General features: G+C 40.5%; 1 protein-coding gene across 8 annotated transcripts in view; it reads left to right on the top strand.

The window, feature by feature from the left end:
- Positions 1-16,283, top strand: part of LSM14A (LSM14A mRNA processing body assembly factor) — a 55,123-nt gene extending 38,840 nt beyond the window's left edge. For 2 of the 8 annotated variants that reach the window (XM_019742702.2, XM_074314419.1), the window contains 3 exons: positions 992-1,220; positions 5,848-5,904; positions 6,840-7,686. In XM_019742702.2, the coding sequence (XP_019598261.1) occupies positions 992-1,220; positions 5,848-5,871 (253 nt within the window). In that variant the 3' untranslated portion in view covers positions 5,872-5,904; positions 6,840-7,686. Of the gene's footprint in view, positions 1-991; positions 1,221-5,847; positions 5,905-6,839; positions 7,687-14,545 lie in introns of those variants that run through there. The other 6 variants (XM_019742699.2, XM_019742705.2, XM_074314420.1 and 3 more) reach the window with 4 other exon arrangements.
- The last annotated feature ends 1,736 nt before the right edge of the window (positions 16,284-18,019 follow it).

Genomic DNA, 18,019 nt, shown 5'->3' with positions numbered 1-18,019 from the left:
GATTTCTTATAAATTCACCATGTTTAATGAATACTTAAAAATATGTCATGGCAATTTTCTAATGTTTTATTTTGCTAAAAGAAAATTATGCTAAAATTTTAAATATGATTCCTTGAAAAGAAGAAATAACCACATACTTTGGTTTAGGGCAGCATTCACATTTGAAAATTAGTAATTAAAACAGAAGCATTCATCGAACATCTAAATAAGACCTTTTACTTTAACCCCCCTACAATATAGTTCAAATAAAGGCAGGGCCAAGAGTGCTAACATTATTTTGAAGTTTGCTGATATAGTAAAACGCTGACACATTGAATTAAATGTGGATCCAGGAATTGTCAGGTGAATTAAAGGACCCACCTAGTGTAGCAAACTAAAGAGTTCCTGGGTTTCTGCTGCCCAGTCCAAATTGTCCTTCTCCTGGCTGCAGTTTAGTGCCACCTGGTGGCAGTTGTCTACTTCAATTTAAACATGGATGGGGATTCGGAGCACGAGGGTTGTCTGGGCTCTAGGACAGCAGCAGTAGCAGCAGCAGCAGCAATAATGTAGACACTTGCTTTAGGCATCAGGTCCAGAAATTGGGCCAGGATCATGCTGGGAACTCAGGGACCTACCTTCTGCCTCCCCGTTTCCTGAGACAGGGTTTCCTTGCCTGACTTTGCCTTCTCTTCCACTGGGGCCAAGTGGAGGACGAAGTTCATTGCCAATCCCATTATATCTGAGACCCCATTATATTGGGGCTGTTATTGTGTTTCTTTGTTTTATCAACTATATTTGCAAGAATCTGATACCAATCATATTTTCACATGAAGTTTGACAGAATATTATAGGAACATATTGCCATGGACAGCATGTGATGAATTAGATAAGGTACTTATTTTTATTTGATCTTTTGGAATTACTTTGTCTTAATTTGGGAATTAGTGCTACATAGTTTTGCTATGTAGATTACTGAATATAGATTACTGACAATTACTTGTTCTCATAACAGAGAACGAAGACCAACCTGGGCTGAAGAAAGAAGACTGAATGCTGAGACATTTGGAATCCCACTTCGTCCAAACCGTGGCCGGGGCGGGTACAGAGGCAGAGGAGGTCTTGGTTTCCGTGGTGGCCGAGGGCGTGGTGGTGGCAGAGGTGGCACCTTTACCAGCCCTCGGGGATTTCGGGGCGGATACAGAGGCCGTGGGGGCAGGGAGTTTGCAGATTTTGAATATCGGGTGAGTATTACGTGCTTTTCCTCAAGCTGCACGCCAGGTAGCATGCCTTCAAGTGAAACAGTGTTTTTACTTTTATCTATTTGGGGTGAATATTTTTAGGTCATTTGTATAACTTAACATTTTGACCCAGTTAGGATATTTATATAATTTTAAGGAGTTGTAACTTCTTGGCTAATAAGTCCTTTTTTTTTTTTTAACTATTTTCTTTTCAATTGGAGGAATTAAGAGATAGAAAGAAATAAGATACTCTTTTTTTGTCTTTTAATTATTGAACCATGGTTTTAGATTTCATGGACTGGTAAAAATTTTCCCCAAAACTATTAGAGATTGACTTAGGATTATTTATTTTTCTGTTTCTTTTAAAATTATTTTTTGTTGTTGGAGATACAGGGGATCACTAAAAGCATTATCCAAAAAAGAATTGTATAATACCACGTTTATTTCAGATTACAAAGTATGCTTTAACACCAAAAGAGGCTTGGAAGGACATACTTCAGAATGGAAAGCAAACCTATACATTTAATAGCAGTTAACATTTGTGTAGTATTTTGCATGTACTAGATATTGTTCTAAATGTTTTTCACATACTAAATCAGTTAAACCTCACAGCAACTCTGTAGTGTAGGTTCTTTTTTTAATCCCCATTTTACAAATGAGGAAATAGGTATAGAGATTTTTTTTTTCTTCCTAAGTGTGTTTTTCCAGGACCAATCAGCTCCAAGTCAAGTAGTTGTTTCACTCTAGTTGTGGAGGACACAGCTCACAGTGGCCCATGCGGGGATCAAACCGGCAAGCTTGTTGTTAAGAGCACTGCCCTCTAACCAACTGAGCTAACCGGCCACCCGAGATAGTAAATAACTTGTCCTAGGTCAGCTAGTAAGTGATGACGTGGGGTTTTGAACCTAGTCAAGTTGTTCCTGAGTCAGTGCTCTTAATTAGTTTTGTGGAAAACTCAGCTACATTTTCCCTGGTTTTATTTTGCCATGGTCTTTAAAATCTCAAGATATGTTGACGTTTGAGATCTGCTGCTAGAAAATTATATAGCTCTGTATATAGTATGTTTACATGTATTTATTTAAAGGAGTCTATAAATTAAGTCAATGTCGGTATCCTAGTTTATTGATTTTCAGGGATAGTGGAGAGGAAGGTGTATATAGTCACAGAAAGGCTCAAAATCCCCTTGTAAAGAGGTCTGCCTGGAATTGCAAAGGGCACCTAGAAACAAAAATATCTGCTGGCAGGGATTTCATTGTCCAATATTTAAAACTGGGCCACTGTTGTGATTCCTCTTGAAGGAATCAGTGTCAGTGTCAAGGTCAGTGTCAGTGGCTTCTGGGTCTGGTCTCTTAATTTGATGCCTTTGATAGTCTCATCACAGCCAAGACTGCTAAAAATTAGCCTCAAGTCATTAGTTCAGACTGTCCAGCCATGGTGGCCTGATGGAGCTGCAGACTTCTGACTTGCAAAATCGCCATTCCAGCTGCGAGACTGGGTCTTAAAAACTAGAAAATGCCTTTTGCTTATCCCTATCATTGCTCTTATTATTGCTCTTGCCATCTTTTAGTTTGTTTACAGAATTCAGTAACCTTTCACGAATATTTGCCCCTAACTCCTCTGCAATATTTGACACTGATGACCACCCACCCAACTTAGAGTATTTCTTCCTAGTTTTTTTTTTTTTTTTTTAAATATATAAGGCACCTCATGATCTGCCTGCTTCTCTAAGTTAGAAGTCTAGTTCTGTCTCTAGCGTTTTTTGCCAATGGGACTCCCCTTTTCTTCATTCACTCTGCCACAGATATGTGGGCCTCTTGCTCTCATTTAGTAACAAGCTTATTCCTATCTCAGGCCCTTTTTACCCATTCCTTCTGCCTGGAATGTTCAGTTTCTTGCAAGCATTCATGCTCGTGTTTGCACTCTTGCATATGCTCAAGCTTTCCTGTGTGCACTCACACATTCTCTCTCTCCCTCTCCCCCCCTCCCTTCCTCTTCCTCCATCTCTCCCTCTTTCCCCTCTTCACCCTCTCCCTGTCCCCTCTCCTTCCCCCTTCCTTTTGTGAGCTTATCAATTCATAGCTTCTGGTCAGTTTTTCAGCTTGGACCTTGTATGCTTCCACCTGCATTTCTGTCTTCACCTGCATTGTATCCTGTGATCAACTGAACCTTCCTCAGAATTACCTCATCATCTGCTTGCCTTCCCATTGTCTCAGCCTCCTCCCAATGTTTGCATTGGCTAATGGTATGCCATTCTTTCTGTCTCCCAGGAAGAGCAGATGTCAGTAATCATGGCAATTTCCACATCACCACATTCTTCCCTTTGACATGTCCCTGCCGACTGCCACAGGAGCCCACTGATTGGTCTTCAGACCTTCAGCCTCCCTTTACTTCACTTTAGGCATATCAGTTACCTGTTGAAAAACCTATGATAACTGGTTGAAGATTACTTTGCATCAACTCAGTTTGAGAAAAAGTACATTTAAATTAGACTTGGATCCCAATGAGAATTTTAATAATTGTTGCTAGTATGACCTCAATTGAGTCATTAAACCTTTAGGCTTAGTTTTGACATTGGTGGGAAAAAGAGTTGGAAGGCATCTGAGAGGTCTGACCTGGCCAAACTGGAAACCTCTCCTGTAGTCTCCCTCACAGGGGCTGGGAGCTTACTCTTCCTGAGAACATGCATCCCATCCCAGGGGTGCTCTGATTATTTGAATTTCACAGACATGTACACAATTTGAAAAAAATTTTTTCAAGCTATTAGTTTACCTTTGTAAACACAGAATATGTATACTCTTCATAATTTTTCAGGTATTTGAAAAAATAGCAGTCGTGTTGTCTGTATAAGACTGGACTGTTACTTCACTTTACTTGATCTTTGAGTAACCACTATATGCACTTTATTAATGCAAACATTTTTTTGAAGCCGTGTCTCACTGTTCAGTCATTTTAAGCCTTTATTTGAAACCCCTATCACATATATTGCAGAATTAGAATGCACTGTAGAGGTTGTCTGCATGAGTGTTTATCTGCAAGTCTATCGCTAACAGGTAATCCAACCTCTGCTTGGGTGTTTCTAGGAGTGATAGATTCACTGGACCCTTGGGCATTGCCCTGGTGGTTAAAAGGTTCTAATATGACATTGCACTGCCTCCTTGTCTTACTATAAGGGTCCGACTTGATATAGCCAGCCCCGTTCCTCATCACCCTTTCACTTACCTGCTTCAAGCAAGTGGACTCAAGTCACTTCTTATATACACTGCTCGATTCCAACTCTAACCTCATTCATCGACCAGATATAGTACATTTTTCATACATGCCCAGCACGATTCTGACATTGGTGGTGAGCAGAACAGGTGCAGCCCCAGCCTTCTGGGTGTTTATAGTCGTAGTCCAGTGGGAAGTCAGACACAGCTCACAGTTGGGCTCCCGTTCACTGACCCCTCACAGTCTTGCCCGGGATTTACTCTGTCCTCAGAAACTTCTCTTCCTTACTCCACTGATTTCTTATGTTTCTTACCTCCTGTGGTATCTGCTTTCATCACACATTTTAAATACATTCATTTTCCCTATTACGTGTGTTTTGTTCTATATCGCCAGCTAGATGGGAGCCCCTTGCTTGTCATTAGTGAATATACTACTTTTCTTTCCACCGAAACACCTTGCTCAGCATGGAGCCATACGGGCTTGAAGTAAGTGCTTAGCATGCTGATTAGGAATCCACTACTTTAGCCTTCAGTGAGGACACGAGTTCATCAGTGTGGCTAGCCCTTGATTGTCCATTCCAAAGTTGAAGGACCCTTCTGTTTGCCATGAGAGCCTTGACCTTCTCAGTCTCAGGAGACTGTGCCTTCTAAATCACATCATCTGACACCTTTAAAGGTAGCAGTTCACTGTTACATAAAGAAGATTTACTTTCAGGGGTTAAACTCATTTCTGAAACAACATCTCATACTTCTCAGAGGTGGATGTCAATGGCATTTGCAGCAGCCTTCGTGTAATGGTTGGCTTTGTTCTCTATGCTCTGTTGGCATGAATCATTCCAGTTTTGGGGTGAGCATCAGCAATCTGGTTGTTTAGTGAAAACATGGGTAAGATAGGATCACTGATTTTTAGGACTCATTAAAAATATTAGCCAAACTAGAACCTCTGTCCCACCCTACCCCCAGTATCTACTTAGGAAACCAAGGACCCAGAGCAGTTAACTACCTTGATCTAGGTACAAGCTAATAAAGCCAGAACTCACTCTCTTTGACTTCCAGACCACTTTTCCTTAAGGACAATGTTAGAATCATAAACTTGTGTTGAGTTTGGTCCTATGGTTCGTTCATTTTTGGCTGGGAGGAGATCAGGCCAGGATAATAAGAGAGCAGCCATCTCCTATTTTATATGCTGCTGCTAAGAGGTTAAGCCGCCAGGGTCGGTGAAACAGATTGCTTTCGGTTTGAGTCTGTTTCCCCTGAGGTCCAGAGACAATGAGGTTTCTGAAATGACTCAGCATGGTTCTCTCTCTCCCCTTTTCACCCTTTTCTTTTCTCTTTCCCTCACCTCTGTCTCCCCCTTCCTTCTCCCTCCTCTCCCTCTTTCCCTCTCTTTCTTGTCCCCCCCCCCCTTTTTTTTAACCTTTCAGAAAACCACAGCTTTTGGACCCTAAAAGGTCTGGACTGATTGAACAGCTTTCTGAAAGGTAAAAAAAAAAAAAAATCAAGGCATGTGACGGTTGGCTTTGATGGGGACAGCAGGATCATCTTCGGCTTAATTCTTTCAGCACCAACTGACACCAGGCCATATGTATTCCAACTTAATAGCATCGTATGAATGGTTTGGTATTGTCTGCACAGATGAAGTGCAGTCTTTAACATGGAAATGTGTGTTTCTAACAGGGTGAGAGTCAGTAGGAAAAGTCAGGTGTGTGGTCACAGCTAGTCTTGAGGAAGATAGAATCCCCTGGCTCCCTGATGCTGGGTACAGGCCTTTAGCTGACGATTAGTCTCACAGCAACTCAAGAGATTCCTTGAGATGTTTTATTGCTTTCTATCTCGTTACTTTTTAAAATTTCCCAGTCACCTCTGTGATTTTCAGAACTTATTTTAAATTTAAAAGTTATCCTTTAAAATGAATTTCTAAACCATGCTTTCTCCTCGCATAAAACTGTGGAGAAAAATGCTATTTTACTGTCTAGATACTTTATTACTTAGTAAAGACATCAAAGACTTACGGATTTTTTATTAATCTTCCAAAGTGTGTTGTTGGTTGTATTTAATGAGTTTGACTAGTACGTTGAAGGTTTGATGAAGTTCTATCATTGTTTTTAAAGATTATTAGGATGGCAATCAAAGATAGTGCGCCTATATCTTGGGCGCAGGGGTGTGTTCTTGCTGGGACCAGCCCACAACACCACTGCTTTAAACTCTACTAACTAGAAAAATGCAGTTAACAAATAATGAGCTCCTGCTGGGTGGGGAAGTTGTAAAAGTGTTTCCTAGAAATCAGTGGTACAGATTTGTACATGAAAGTAAAAGGAGGGTATATTTAAATGTGATGAAAAATATACTTAAGCAAATTAGGAGTATTTATTAACCAATAATTTGAAACATGAACTAATTTTTTTTTCCTTTTTAGAAAGACAACAAAGTTGCTGCGTAGTCTACAAACAAGTCTTTGAAAATAGGTGAATTTCTAGCTCTTCATGGTCCTGAGAATTGGTTTCAGTCTTTACCAAGAATGAAGAAGTGAATTCGCTGTATATTTGTCACCAGCACTGGGTTTTTTTGTTTGTTTTTCTGCTTAATTTCAAAGATACGATGCAGTTACTTTGGGGGTGGGGGGGATGGCTCACTTTCAAAAATGAGCATTAAATATATTTGGAATAGCAGAAGGTTAAGTAATTTCTTATGTATAAAAGTAAAGCAGTAAGTACTTCAATGAGACTTATAAGTATTTTTTCATCACTGAAAGGATTTTTCTTATCACTAAATTGTATTTGGCAATTATTACAAGTTGCCTGCAGATAGGGCCGTGATACTGTGTTTTGAGCCACAGAAGGGTGTGTGTGTGTGTGTGTGTGTGTGTGTGTGTGTGTGTGTCTTTCACCCTTTCTTTCTTTTTGGAAACCTGTAATATCCCTTTTGAGGTAGCTTATTTCGTTAGTTAGGGTGCTGGATGGTAGAGAATTTTGTCAGTTAACTATGTATACACAGTAAATACTGTTTCTTAGGCAAAGGTAACTTTTTTATATAGTTGTAAAATTCCATTATATTCCATTGCCAAAGAAACATTAAGACCTTTGTATAGCTGTATAAAAAGCAACTAATTTTTTAAAGAATAAACATTTTAAAGTCAGCAAACATACTGTGTCCTTGCAGACGTTGATATGCTGAGGAGCAGAGCTATGGGTGGGTCTTTTATTCATAGCTTTTCAGGATTCAGATTTTTTTATTTTATTTTGTTTTTTAATGTTTGGAACACAGCTGAAGATTTGATACATTCTTTTGTTATCTAAAAAGGATAAATTACTCATGCTCATTATAAGAACTTCATTTTGTAGTATATGGCACATCACAGGATTTGTCCAAATAATAGATATTTTCAGTATAAAAATGTAAATAATCATAGATAAGAATGTACTTAGCTGTATTTTCAAATAAGTTACCCCCTCCCCCTTTTAAGACAGTAAAACTAGGCATCAGTTAACCTGTTCTTCCTGATATGCCTGGAATTTTGTAGTGATATAAGTTGACTCATTCCATTATATTTCAGGAGGATTCAGAGTGTTAGAAATTATTTTGGCAACCTATGATATCATAGCACTGGTCCTTGGGCCTGTGACCCACAGGTGACTCAGTACAGAGTTCATTGCTAATTATAAATTACTAGTAAATCTTTTTGATATTTTAAGCTATAGTGAAAATAAAAAGTCTGGCCACTTTTGTGTTTTTGTGAAGGCCATGGAATAAAGGGATCCAAAGATTTAAATATTTTTATCTCTTGATTTTTGTTAACTTTTTCCTTAAACTATTCAGTAGTGATAAAGATGGAAAGCTGCACTGTGAGAGAATTGGAATATTTAAGGATGGCTGATATTTTTAATTTTAATTTTATATCTTTTGTATAGCTCTAAAAGAAAATGTTTTGTAATTTGGTTTCATTATTAAGTTTGAGTACTTCGCAGCCATAATTTAGATAATATTGTTTAATACTGTTTGCTTGCATGTTAACAAAACCTTTTAGAGGACCCACAAATCATGATATTCGACACATTTCTGAGCCATTCTGAACATCTAAGCAAGTGCTGTGGCTATTCCTGTGTAGACTGAGATGTCGGGCTGATTTCAAGAAGAAAAACTGTAAATACCAGTTCTACATGCTCTGAAAGTATGAATTCATGCATTTTCCAAGCCCTCTGGGTCAATTTGACAAGGGCATTTGGTGCCCCGATAATAACTGGCAGCATGGCATACCTGCAATGCACCTCACAATATTAAAGCAAGGTTTTTATTCTGAGACAGAATAAAACTCTTCAATAAAAAAATGTTCGTCAAAGTTCTTTCTCTTTAAACAGTAACATAACAGAAACATAATGAAAGGCATTCTTTTAAATGTCAGGTAGAATTTTGATCATGTTTATATTCCCTAAAATAACCAAATTTCTCTTTTTCTAAGATTTATTTATTGTTATATGTGTTTAGGTAAAGGTGGAAAGCCCTGGTCTCCCCCTCTAGCGTGCACACCACACCTAAGTGAAAGTCTGTGACAGGAGACAGCCAGGCGGGAAGCCTCAGGCTAGAACGCGCCCTCTGTGGGCAGGCAGGTGCACAAGAGGTTAGGGAAGGGCTGACTCCTCCTCATTTCACCTATTGAGTGGACCATTTCTCCCTCCAAAACGGAACTTAATGTGAGGTGTAGGGAGAGAGGTCAGGAATGTTAATCCAGCTCAGTGGCTCCTAAACGGGCTGAATTGACATCCTGGGAACATTGAGGAATGTGAGGGGTTGTGTTTTGGGTTGTCACAATGACTAGGGACCACCATTGGCATTTCAGAGTAGGGTCAGGGGTGGTAAATGTCCTACACTCTGCTGGACAGTGCCACATAATCAGTTATCCAGCCCGAAGTGCAGCCGTCGCCCTTCCCCTTTGAGAAATACTAGCTGAACATGCTCCACAGGGAAAGACATTGAGTGGGAATTAATTCTCCCCTCCCCCCCAAGTTTTTAAAAACACTAAACTTACTTTACATGGGACATGAAAGAACAGGCATAAAGGCGACCTTACTTCTAGTAGCATTGTCAACATTGTGGAAACCCATTACCACGATAGGAGTTACTGCTCCATCCAGTTCTCTCTTGGTCCACAGGTGTCTTATCAGTCATCCAAGGAGTATTTTTAAAATACAGATTCTCATGCCCCACATCTAGTGAGTCTGATTCTGAAGTTCTGTACTTGAACCTGGGAATCAGTCTAAGTCCCACAGATAGTTCTGATCGGCCAGGCTTAGAAAGACAGTTTAAAGCATCACGGCTGGTTCATCTAATCTGGCGCCCTCCCTTTTGGGGCCTTGTAGTTGCCTCAGTAGGAGGACTTCTTCATTTCCCATCCTTCCAAATCCAGTGTATCCAGGTTTTGACTGGGACATGAAGAGAGGAAAAGAACTAAGTGGAAGGAGGGGGATTTCTACAGGACAGAATCTGGGGAACAGAGATTGAGACTGACGTTTCCTCCAGGGTTTGCTTTGCGTCTTGAGACTGAGTTTTTATTCCTAATTTACAGGAAGTGGGTGTGTGTTGTGTCTGTGTCTCAGTTTTACATGGCTGTTGTCCCTGCCTCTGGGTTAGAGACCTGACAGAAGCTGCTCCTTCTGCAAGCCCGTGTTAGTAGCTCAGACCTAATTATGTCTGGATTCTGTCTTGCCGGATGCCCCTGCCTTACTAGTTTAGAGACTAGAAGCTGATTTAAACTGACAGTGTCAACAATATAATCAATGTGAGTGATCTCTTCTTAAAGGAGCTCAGATGTCACCAATTTGCTTAGGTTGCCTGTTTTTTAAAGATGACAAGTATTAGTACAATTGGAATCAAACTTAGGGAAGTAAAGTAGTGCCATTTATCCCTGAATCACAGGAAGCTAAATGGGGATCTGCTCAGAGCAGACTGCCTTAGCTTCTCCCAAGATGGAGACACAGACAATTTCTTGGAAGAGATATCCCCTGAATAGGAGTTGGTCAAGTGCGGAAAGTAAGGGAGAGTGTAGCTTTGAGTAGCAGAGCCTCGGAGAGGCCAGCGGCAGGCTGCCTGTGTGCACTAAGAAGCAGATGCAGGCCCCACTCCCAGCTCCTGGGGTCATCCCAACCGTCAGGACGGGTGATGCAAAGGTTCTTAAAACCCTGTTTTTCAGAGTCAGTGTTAGGAAAAGCAAGCTTGTGGTTTGGAGACATTTATAAATCTGGCTCCAAGAGCACGTGGTGAGACTGAATGTAATGTGGTTTCTGTTCTGTGATGGTGCAGAGCCATGAGCCAGTGGTATGGGTGTCCTTTACATTCCAGCTGGGTTCACATTTAACAAACTTGGCTGACTGATAAAAATGTTCTTAGGTTTAGCTCATGAGCATATCAAAATAGACCTGAATCTGATTCCAGTTCATAATGAATGTTGGTTTTAAGGAAATGCTTTAAAATGTGCTGTTGTCCAATGTTGTGGTTTATAAAGAAACAAAGCAGCTCTGTGAGACCAAAGCATATTTCTGTTCAATAATGAGGTTTTTGTAGGGTGACTCATACTTTAGGTGCACAGAAACAACAGAGAGCAGCCAGCAAGGAGCTCATAGCCCAGAAAGTTTCGCCTTTGCCTCCAGACTTGTAGAGCAGTCTGGGAGTAAGAGAGAGAGCAGAGTGCCAGCCTTGAGGGGGTATGAGAAGCCTGGGCCCAGGCAAGATCGTAATGAATTCCAGTAAATGGTCTGCAACCATCCCAGTACAGAGGACAGGGACATGTTTACCAGAAGTATAGAGCGTGCTGCTGTAATCCTGGTCCTCACCTAACCCTGATAACCCTTGGGTGTTAGCCTCACGAAGGATTGGTGATGAGAATGCAAATCCCAACATTGCAATTCAGGATTTTGCTTGTGCCGAAGTTGTTCTGTAAATGTTTTCTTTAGGGGTTGCTTGGATAGTGGTTATCCCTTGTTCCATTCCCAGTGTTTAATTGCATTTTCTTTGTCCCAAAGTGAGCGCTGAGCCTTCCAGGTTGCAGTTTATGGTATTAGGTATAGTTGCTTTTGTAAAAGTAATACATTATAAAAAGAATACAGGCAGTACTGAAGATGGTTTTTTAAAAGAAGAAAGAAAAAAATCGTCTACAATTTCACCACCCTGACAACACTATTTGAGTGTATATTCTGCCTGGCGTTCTGTACTGGCATGTGCTTGTCAACCACAATGGATTCATGGTATATGTACTGTTGTGAAACTTGCGTTTTTCACATACATTGAGCAGCACCATTTTGTTTTGAAATATAATATGCATACAGAAAAGTAAACATATCACAATTATGTATGTAACAAGCACCCAGATCAGAATCCATATTAACAGTATCCCCAGAAGCGCCACACACACACAACTAACTTCCAGTAGCCCCCTGCATGCTCAAAGGTAACTACTATCCTCACTTCTAACAGCACAGGTTGCTTTTCTTTGTTCTTTATATAAATGCAATTATGATACATACTTTTTTGTGCTTAGCGTCTTTGCTCAATATTATGTTTGTGGGAGTCGGCCATGTGGTTGCATTTGGCTGTGGGCTTCATTTCCGTTGCAGTATAGTACTTCATTTTGTTAATAGACCACAATTTATCCATTCTGTTGATGCCACATTTGCTCAATTTCTAGCTTTTGGCTGATAAAATAATGCTGGCAATGTCTTTTCCTCCACAAGAGAAGCCAGAGCTAGAGCGGGTGAGAGGAACAGATTGACACTTTTGGGGGTATGGTTAAAGACAGTGCCCAACTGTGGGGCCACTCTACACCAGTGTGCTACTGCAAGTGATTTGTTGCTAACCATAAAGGACCAGAAAATCCTGATGTACTATCAGTGTAGACATAGATGTATATAGTAGAGCAGATTCAGGGTTAATCCTCTGTAAGGACATTGCTCCCACCACCATTCTCCCAGTGGTAGCATTTTCCTGCCCTACAAACCTGTTTCAGATGTGGGCTTGGTATCCTTGCTTCCTCCCCTCTTCTGGTCAAACCTCTATTACTCTGTTGAGTCTCATGTGATCCTCTCACCTGATTTGATCTTATTACTGTCCGTCAACTTGAAAAACCTGATACCTGCCTTCGTCTTCCTCTGCACTTCTATCTTCCCAAATGACTTCAGCTTCTGTGTTGGGAGTCCCCAAGATAACCATACTCGTAGCTATGATTTCTTAACAGCAAAAAGATAACAAAGCAAGCTTGGCAAAGGGTAAAGCTGAATAGGCAAAGTCGGAAGAAAACCAGACTCAAACTTTCAGAGGGAATTTGGAAGGAGTCACACAAGTGTACTCCATCCCCCCCCCCAACAATGAGTTGTTACAATGTGTAGAATGTTGTGTACCAGGGAAGTTCACTAGAGACTCCCTTCCCAGGGTTGTGATTTGGGGCTGGTTATGGAGGCGCTCTTGGCTTGGCACAGACCAAAATCCCAGACTCCCAGAAGTAATGCACAAGTAAACCACATTGTTTGTACAAACACTTTAGGCACAGTGAGCCACTTTTATCAATTCTGGGAATGGTGGGAACCCTCCTGAAATCCAAGTTTCCAGATGTCAACCAAGGGCCCAACTTGTAAGCAGGCCTTATAAAGAATAGCACTCAGGCCTGCTATGTACCCATCCCACACCCTGGTTCCTCCCGTTCCTGATCCTGTGATCTTTTCCTCTCATCCCCTTCCACCCAAAACTGTGGACACAGCTGGACCTTATCCATCAACCTCAAGTGCATCACCTCTGAATCATGGATTCAGTCACCCCACACTTTGATCTTCCAACTGGCTTGCTCAAGAAATGACTTCTTTAAAAAGTACAGTGAAAAAAAAACACAGTTATCTAACCACTCCCTTGCTCAGTAACTCTTTTTAGCCTGGTGCAGACCTCCAGGTCAAGAATGTTTCTATTTTGGATTCATTAGCTCCCTCCTTTCTTTTGCTTTCCCCACCACCATCTCCAACCAGCCTAGACTCCATCTTGCAAATACCCTAAACTCTCCTCTTGAGCTTCTTGTGCTCCTGCCTGAAAGCATCCCCCCATCCACTTTGTCAGTGTTCACCCAGAGGGCTGAGTCCTGCGGATGAGAATCAAATCACAGCTGAGTAACTTAGTACCACTGTAAATCTGATGACTGCTTTCCGCCGGGCCCTCGACAGTTGCCAGCAAAACAGTACTTTTCTGTAATCCCTTCTTTGCTGTCAGCAGCAAATGGCTTTGCCATCTATTTCAAAGAGAACTAGAGGACATTGGAAAGAAACTGCCTCAAGCACTTATACCACACGATAAACCAACCTCATCTACATCCAGCCTTTTCCTGGTGACCCTATAAAAATAGAGAAAAAAACTGCATGTGCTCCAGCTCCCTAACTCCCACCATTCCCAGACTTAATTCACCTCTTTCTACCTGTATTTTCAACTTCTTAATGATCTAGTTTTGTTTATGCTGACGTGCTATATAACATATTAATGGATTAATCACATATTAATATATAATTGTAATTACGTAGCATATTTACTCCTATTATTTATGTAGCATAGAAACGCCTATTATTTTAAGAAAACAATGCTTGAATCCAGTTCCCATGTAGCTCTTTACCTGTCAAGAGGCCTGATCTCCCTTTCACTTCTTAACCCACTTGATCTACGCCTTTTGGTCAGTTCACCAATGATCTCCAGTGAGCCTTTCCAGTTTTCCTCCCTTGGTTGCTTTCCAGAAGCATTCTGTACAATTGACCACTTCCTTCTTAAAATACTCTTAAGTTCCTGGCTGCCATATTCATCTGGTTTTCCTGCTGCCCTCTAGCTACTGTTACTCAGTCTGTTTACCTGATTGTTCCACCAGCCCATCTTGAAATGATTGTGTTCCTCAGAGTTCTTCAGCCTTTTTCTCTTTTAAGCTGCATTCTTTCTGGCATCAATCCCTAGGACCTTAACTATAGGGTGTTATTTTCAAATTCATAAACCTAGCACAGATTTCTTCTGAGCCTAGATCTGACTTCTTGGTAGCTGTGTTTGAAGGTCTTACAGTAGTTTCTGAAGTTGAAGGTTTCCCAAACTGAAGTAATCTCCCCTCTACTTTTCTTCCAGCGTTCTTGATCCCAGCATGTAGCAGCACCATCTACTCACCTGAGTATGCCAGAAATCTGGGAGTCACCTTTGACACTCCGTGTCCTTCAATTGCACCAGCATCCCACCTATTACCAAGTGCTGTCAATTCTATTTCCTAAATATATCAATGCCTCTTTTATTTTTAAAAAATGTTTAATTATTTTCATAGGAGATGTGTGTGCACGTATGTGTTCTAATTTAAATGCCTCAGACAGGTTCATAAATGAAAGCCAGCAGTCATGCTGATAATCTTATCCCTTCCCACTCTGTCTTCTGTTTTTAGTTTTGCTTATTTTCTATGGGAAAGGGGAAATAGTTGATTCAACAAATATTTGAGCCCTTACTGTGGAAGAGGTAAAGTTCCAATTGCAAAGTAGCAGCAGTGAACAAAACAAACCCAGCCTTTGTGGGAGCTTGTATTCTGCAGACAAATGGGTAAAATATGTTGATGCTTATACTGTGTTTCCCGAAAAATAAGACCTAGCCCGACAATCAGCTCTAATGTGTCTTTTGGGGCAAAAATTAATATAAGACCCTGTCTTATTTTACTATAATATAAGGCTGGGTATTATATAAGACTGGGTCTTACATTAATTTTTGCTCCAAAAGACGCATTTGAGCTGATTGTCTGGCTAGGTCTTATTTTCGGGGAAACACGGTACTGCTCTGGAGAAAAAGCCAGGAAAGGGAACAAGAAAGAATGTTTGAGCTGGAGAGGAGATTGCTGCTTCCAATTTAAAATAAATTAGGGAAGCTGACATTGGAGAAATGACTCAAGAAGGTGATTGGATATTCAAACAGAAGAAATGGTATCTGCAACGTTCCTGACACAAGAGTGAAGCTAGCATGGCTGGAATGGAGTGAGGGAGGAGGTGACAGAATATGAGGTTAGAGAGTAAGTGGAGGTCAGGCAGGGAGTGGAGGCAAGTGCCGTGATCGTTGTTTATTCTGAAGTGGAAGCAATTGGATTTGGAACAGAGGAGTGACAATCTGACATTTTAAAAAGAATCTCGGGCTACTGGGTTGAGAATAAACTACATGTCGTAGGGCAAGAAGCAGTGAGTCCAGCGTGGTTGTCCCTGCGCCCTGGCAGTTGGAACATGGAGCCTGGACTTCCAATCCTGAATCTGTTGCAGAGGCCTTTGTGGTGAAGCCCTCTGGTAGAGGGGCCAGTGGTGTCCTCGGGAGATTGACCCTCTGGCCCAGGCCTTAATGTACGCATTCACACAGTTAATAAATAATAGGATACAGTCGAAAGTCTTCCTCTTCTCAGTGTCCCTCAGACTTAGCGTATAGATACCCTCTCCACGTAGAGCCAGGGTGGTCCCAGTTTTTGCTAGTACAAACAGTGCTGAAATGAATCTTCATGAGACACTTCACAAATAGGTGAATTTATCTGTAAAATAAATCCAATAACTGGAAATTCTGGATAACAGGAGACATAGCTTTGTAATTCTAATGTTTCTGTATCCCCCTCAATAAAGATTATAGCAATTTAAACTTGAACCAGTTTTTAGGGGTACCTATTGCCCCATCTCGTCACCAGTACGGAGTTATCAAACTTTTGAAAATCTTTGCCAGTCTGATAAATGAAAAATGTTATCTCAATACCCCATGCATGTCACTTTCTGTGAGGTTGAACATTTTTTCATAAACTTGAGTTACTAGTACTTGGTTTTCTGTGAACTTTATATAAATTTGTTTGATTATTTTTCTCCTCAGGTGTTAGTCTTTTTCTTAGTTATTTACAGTTCTTATTAGGGGAAAAAATTTTTTTAATTAAAGTTTATTGGGGTGACAATTGTTAGTAAAGTTACATGGATTTCAGGTGTATAATTCTGTATTACATCATCTATGAATTCCGGGGAAAAAATTTTAATTGAATAATACCTATACATTACTGCAAATGAAAAAAATAGTATAGTACTATTTTTTAGTAAAGTTACATGGATTTCAGGTGTATAATTCTGTATTACATCATCTATGAATTCCGGGGGGAAAATTTTAATTGAATAATACCTATACATTACTGCAAATGAAAAAAATAGTATAGTACTTCTCTTCCTTAAAGGCATATACTTTTAACTGTTTGTCTGTATTCTGGAAAGAATTCCTCTCCAAAGTGTGTGTGCGTGTGCAGGCACATGTGTGTGTGAGAGAGAGAGAGAGAGAGAGAGAGATACCCACATCCCCCTTTTACTAATATGTCAGTAGGAAGAGCCTGTACAAAATGTTCTTTACTTTTTTCCCACCAGTTAGTTTATCAACTACAGACCACCAGATATGAAGACACGCTGTCTTCATACACACACACACACACAGATTCACACATCCTTGCTCTGTATTTTATTAATATACTTACCATAATACTTGATTACAGTTAATATGTAATACTTATTACAACTAAGTAAATATCATGAATGAGCTAAGTAGTATAAATCCCATCTGTATTTCCTTTCTTACCAAATGTTTTATTCCTGCCATTAACAATTGCCGTATTTACACATGTTCGTTGACTTTAAAGGCTGAAAACTAATAAACAATATTCTGCTATGATTTTGTAAGATTTCCTCCGCACAGAACCAAGTGCTCTGCCTTCCCTACAGTTCTAATCATCAGTGCCTTTCCCCATGTCCTTTCACTAGGTCTCCCTCTTACTCAGATATAAGAACTGTCAGATCCTTCCTTTGTGTCTTAGTTTTTCCTCATTTTCTTATCTTCTCCTGATTGTTCATCTTGATCTCCTTCCTGTAGTAGACTTTATTCAAATATGGGAGGAAGCAGAAGAGTTCGTTTCCCTGGAGCTGTGTGTGTGGCCAGGCTTTGTCACCCGACAGGGTTTGCTTTAAGGTGGTGATCTTTGTCCTTCAGATCTCTGAATTCCAAAGGTCTTGTTCAGAGGTGCCAATATTCCCAGATCCCACAGATACCTACAGAGAAGTCTTCCTTTTACTTGTTTGTTTTGCCTTGGAGGATGTGGCCTAATTATAGGCCATTCTAATTGCAGCAGTGAGAAACAGGATTGTTCACTGCTTGTTGTACAGTCAGACCTTAGATTAGGGTTCCTGTTTTCACGCCTCCTCCTCACTCTTGTCCTGTCATACCTCCATACCTGCCGCCTCAGAGTCTGAAGCACTTCTGAGTTCCAGGCAAGTGGCTCCTCCTGCACAATAGCACTCCGGGGCTGGGGCCGGTGGCAGCACCCTCTGCTCTGCCCTGTGTCACCATGCTTCTTCCATCTGTTCTCATCAATCTAGAAATTTGTTGAAAAATAGCTCACAGATTCCTCCTTGTCCAATTCTATGTATATTATAAATATCGTTTGATTTATTGACACTTTAATATAGTCTTTTTAAAAAGAAAATAAACATTTGTAATTGGTTTGCCATCTTGAAGCACAAATCTGCCTCTAGTGTGAAACACCTTCAGTTCTTGCCGGTGGTGTTCTCTCTT

The sequence above is a fragment of the Rhinolophus sinicus genome, linkage group LG11 (assembly GCF_036562045.2).
Source record: "Rhinolophus sinicus isolate RSC01 linkage group LG11, ASM3656204v1, whole genome shotgun sequence".
Taxonomy (NCBI): Eukaryota; Metazoa; Chordata; class Mammalia; order Chiroptera; family Rhinolophidae; genus Rhinolophus; species Rhinolophus sinicus.
Note: the sequence above shows the minus strand (reverse complement) of the source record. Positions and strands in the feature narration are given on the sequence as shown.